Here is a 4,456-nt window from a genome sequence, read left to right as displayed (position 1 = left end):
ACTGGCTCCCTTCAACCTCTGTCTCTTCGCCGCACTGTTGCATCTTTATCTCTTTTCTATCGCTACTTCAATGGTCACTGCTCCTCTTACTGGCTCCCTTCAACCTCTGTCTCTTCGCCGCACTGTTGCATCTTTATCTCTTTTCTATCGCTACTTCAATGGTCACTGCTTCTCTTACTGGCTCCCTTCAACCTCTGTCTCTTTGCCGCACTGTTGCGTCTTTATCTCTTTTCTATCGCTACTTCAATGGTCACTGTTCCTCTGAACTGTCTGCTTGCATCCCTCCACCTCTACGACGGGCGCGTAGCACCCGTCTAGCAGCAAACTCTCACCCCTTTTCTGTCCAACTCTCTAATGCAAGAGTTAACCGTTACTCCCAGTCCACCATTTATGCAACAGGTCAACTCTGGAACTGTCCCCCTCTGTCTGTATTTCCTACTTCCTGTGATCTCCAGTCTTTCAAACGCAGTGTGTTCAGGCATCTCGAAAGGATCGGATCTTGCATTTGGCTCTCTCTTGTATTTTGTTTTTCTCTTGGAAGGAACAGTTTTAACGGGCTCGTGGCGTTTGCTTCCTTCTTCCTAGCATAAAAAAAAACTGGTCCTTCATTCCTCCAGCCCAGCATGACACAACATTCAGTATACTCCTTTTGCACCGTCCGCTCAAACCCGCCTCGCTGACAGGTATTTGTGAACTGGGCCTCAAGATAAACCTCAAAACCAAATGTCTGTCTTTCAGCTTGCACCCTCCAGAGCGTCCACTCCTCCTTGAAGGCCACCATCTCGACATCATTGACAGGCACCAGTACTTGTGGTGTTGTTTGACGGTCGCATGTCTTTCTACATTCACACCTTGTACCTACGGGAGTGAACTGCCCCAGGATCACAGCTCTGTAAGCCCTCTCCCATCGCAGTCTAGGCGCCTCGTATTGCATCCTCAGGACCTTCTGCACACACCCCATAAGGTTACTAGTTGACTACAGTGCGATCTGTCTTGTAGGGCTATCTGGAGCTCAAGCTTGCTCCCTTAAAGTCCTGCAAAACTCGGCACTGAGTGTAATGCTAGAAGCTCCTCCATGGACGCGTATTGAAAACCTAAGAATGGAGAGTGGCTTCACCTCACTCAGACATAGAATGTGGAGTGGATCGGCAGCAGTCACCACACAGTACTGCAAACACAGGCCACAGCTGCCAGTCTCTGCCCCGCCACAGCACGCCCTTGCAAGGCCCCCAGTATTCACGCAAGGAAGGCCTGGGCACACTCCATTGCCAGCATCATCCACGACCTTAACATTACCGACGCCTTACACTTACAGGGAGGCCCCCACCTCCCTCACCCTGACTACTCGCCTGCCCCTCCATGGCTGCCCTGGCCATCCAGAGCTTTGCCCCTCATGACGACTGCCCCAGGGCGTCTGTGCCCGCCCTCCTCCGTCAGGATGGGCTCAGAAGAATTGCATCTCTCTGAGTCTCAGGGACAGTCGAGTATTGTGCTGACGGGTCAGTCACTGCTGAGGGGTCAGCAGGTGCTGCATTTTTCAGTGAAGGCCGTGTCGACACCTGGAGCTGCCCTCTGGGGCCACCGTGTACCAGACGCAGCTTGTTGCCACCTTAGGCACACTCACATATGCAAGTCGTTACCACCACAGACACACAGCCATACACTCAGACTCGCTCTTGTCTCTGCGCGGCCTTCGTGCACGACACATTACTGACAGTGTAGGTCTGCTGACCTCTGTTACAGCGGTGGCTGATTCCATCTCATGTAACGGCACGGATAGCCTCCTGCACTGCCGGCCCAGCCGTGTGGGTATCAAGGGCAACGAGAGAGAGAGAGAGAGAGACACCTACCCCTCAGGCCTAATCTCTCTCAAATGAGGCAACGAGTACACCCTGCAACTGCCAGACTCACGCGTGCAGATCATCAACACCAAGTGGCAGAGACCCACACTGTGCCACTTGGTGTGTGAGGGACACTAACTATGTGCCCCCCACTGCCCCTCCACACACCACCAACTCCACATCCACATCCACACCACAACGCTACTTCAGTTCCTCATTTGTCAGTCTGTCTCTCCATGTAACTCCACATCCACATCCACACCACAACGCTCCTTCACTTCCTCATTTGTCAGTCTGTCTCTCCATGTAACTCCACATCCACATCCACACCACAACGCTCCTTCACTTCCTCATTTGTCAGTCTGTCTCTCCATGTAACTCCACATCCACATCCACACCACAACGCTCCTTCACTTCCTCATTTGTCAGTCTGTCTCTCCATGTAACTCCACATCCACATCCACACCACAACGCTCCTTCACTTCCTCATTTGTCAGTCTGTCTCTCCATGTAACTCCACATCCACATCCACACCACAACGCTCCTTCACTTCCTCATTTGTCAGTCTGTCTCTCCATGTAACTCCACATCCACATCCACACCACAACGCTCCTTCACTTCCTCATTTGTCAGTCTGTCTCTCCATGTAACTCCACATCCACATCCACACCACAACGCTCCTTCACTTCCTCATTTGTCAGTCTGTCTCTCCATGTAACTCCACATCCACATCCACACCACAGCGCTCCTTCACTTCCTCTCTCTCTCTCTCTCTCTCTCTCTCTCTCTCTCTCTCTCTCTCTCGCAAATTGATATATTTCCGGTTAAATAAGTCTCTCTTTATGAATGAAGAGAGAGAGAGAGAGAGAGAGAGAGAGAGAGAGAGAGAGAGAGAGAGAGGAAGTGAGAGAGTGCGAGGGAGCGAGTACATTACAATATCGCCTCCAAGTGCACGCCTCCTAGGACAACCCTCCCTCTCTCTCACTCTCTCACTTTCTCTCACTCTCTCACTTCACCATGGGCCTTGCTAAAGTGGAGACCTGCTTCCTACTGCTACTGCTATGTGTTATGTGTAAGTGTTATGTGGTGTTATAGTGGTGTTATGGTGGTGTTATGGTGTTATGGTGGTGTTATGGTGTTATAGTGGTGTTATGGTGTTATAGTGGTGTTATGGTGTTATAGTGGTGTTATGGTGTTATGGTGTTGTTATGGTGTTATGGTGGTGTTATGGTGTTATGGTGGTGTTATGGTGCTATGGTGGTGTTATGGTGTTATAGTGGTGTTATGGTGGTGTTATGGTGTTATGGTGGTGTTATGGTGTTATGGTGTTGTTATGGTGTTATAGTGGTGTTATGGTGGTGTTATGGTGTTATGGTGTTGTTATGGTGTTGTTATGGTGTTATAGTGGTGTTATGGTGGTGTTATGGTGTTATGGTGGTGTTATGGTGCTATGGTGGTGTTTTGGTGTTATGGTGGTGTTATGGTGGTGTTATGGTGTTATAGTGGTGTTATGGTGGTATGGTGGTGTTATGGTGTTATAGTAGTGTTATGGTGTTATGGTGGTGTTATGGTGTTATAGTGGTGTTATGGTGGTGTTATGGTGCTATGTGGTGGTATTGTGTTATTTTTTAATGCAAGGAAGAAGGAACCCAAGGCCAGGGGCCCGCAAACAGTTCCTTCCAAGAAAAAAACAAAAACAATACAAAAGAGAGCCAAATTCGAGATGCGTTCATTTTGAGATGCCTGGACACACTGCGCTTGAAAGACTGGAGGTCATAGGAAGCAGGAAATACAGAGGGAGACAGTTCCAGAGTTGACCTGTTGCATATATGAAGGACTGGGAGTAACGGTTAACTCTTGCATTAGAGAGTTGGACAGAAAAGGGATGAGAGTTTGCTGCTAGACGGGTGCTACGCGCCCGTCGTAGAGGTGGAGGGATGCAAGCAGACAGTTCAGAGGAACAGTGACCATTGAAGTAGCGATAGAAAAGAGATAAAGATGTAACAGTGCGGCGAAGAGACAGAGGTTGAAGGGAGCCAGTAAGAGGAAAAGTGACCATTGAAGTAGCGATAGAAAAGAGATAAAGATGCAACAGTGCGGCGAAGAGACAGAGGTTGAAGGGAGCCAGTAAGAGGAAAAGTGACCATTGAAGTAGCGATAGAAAAGAGATAAAGATGCAACAGTGCGGCGAAGAGACAGAGGTTGAAGGGAGCCAGTAAGAGGAGCAGTGACCATTGAAGTAGCGATAGAAAAGAGATAAAGATGCAACAGTGCGGCGAAGAGACAGAGGTTGAAGGGAGCCAGTAAGAGGAGCAGTGACCATTGAAGTAGCGATAGAAAAGAGATAAAGATGCAACAGTGCGGCGAAGAGACAGAGGTTGAAGGGAGCCAGTAAGAGGAGGAGAGTTGATGAGACGAAAAGCCTTTGACTCCACCCTATTGAGAAGAGCAAACACGTAAAATTTGCACGCTACACAGGGACGAATTAAACCCGTGTATAGAGTCAACAATTGTGCAGGGGTAAAGAAGGTATGGAGTCGGCTTAGCACACCTAATACCTTGGAAGTGAATCTAATGTGTTCATGTGTGTGCTTAATGTAAGGATGTGTAGGTAG

General features: G+C 49.0%; 1 protein-coding gene across 1 annotated transcript in view; it reads left to right on the top strand.

Moving 5' to 3' along the window:
- The first annotated feature begins 1,393 nt into the window (after positions 1-1,393).
- LOC145419049 (uncharacterized) overlaps positions 1,394-4,456 on the top strand; it is a 13,327-nt gene continuing 10,264 nt past the window's right edge. The window contains exon 1 of the mRNA XM_080287294.1: positions 1,394-1,628. Coding sequence (XP_080143420.1) covers positions 1,394-1,628 — 235 coding nt within the window. The remainder of the gene's footprint in view (positions 1,629-4,456) is intronic.

This window comes from Coenobita brevimanus, chromosome 117 (genome assembly GCF_032717465.1).
Source record: "Coenobita brevimanus isolate Jiangsu-jjx chromosome 117, ASM3271746v2, whole genome shotgun sequence".
NCBI lineage: Eukaryota > Metazoa > Arthropoda > Malacostraca > Decapoda > Coenobitidae > Coenobita > Coenobita brevimanus.
This window is presented reverse-complemented; position numbering and strand designations above follow the sequence as displayed.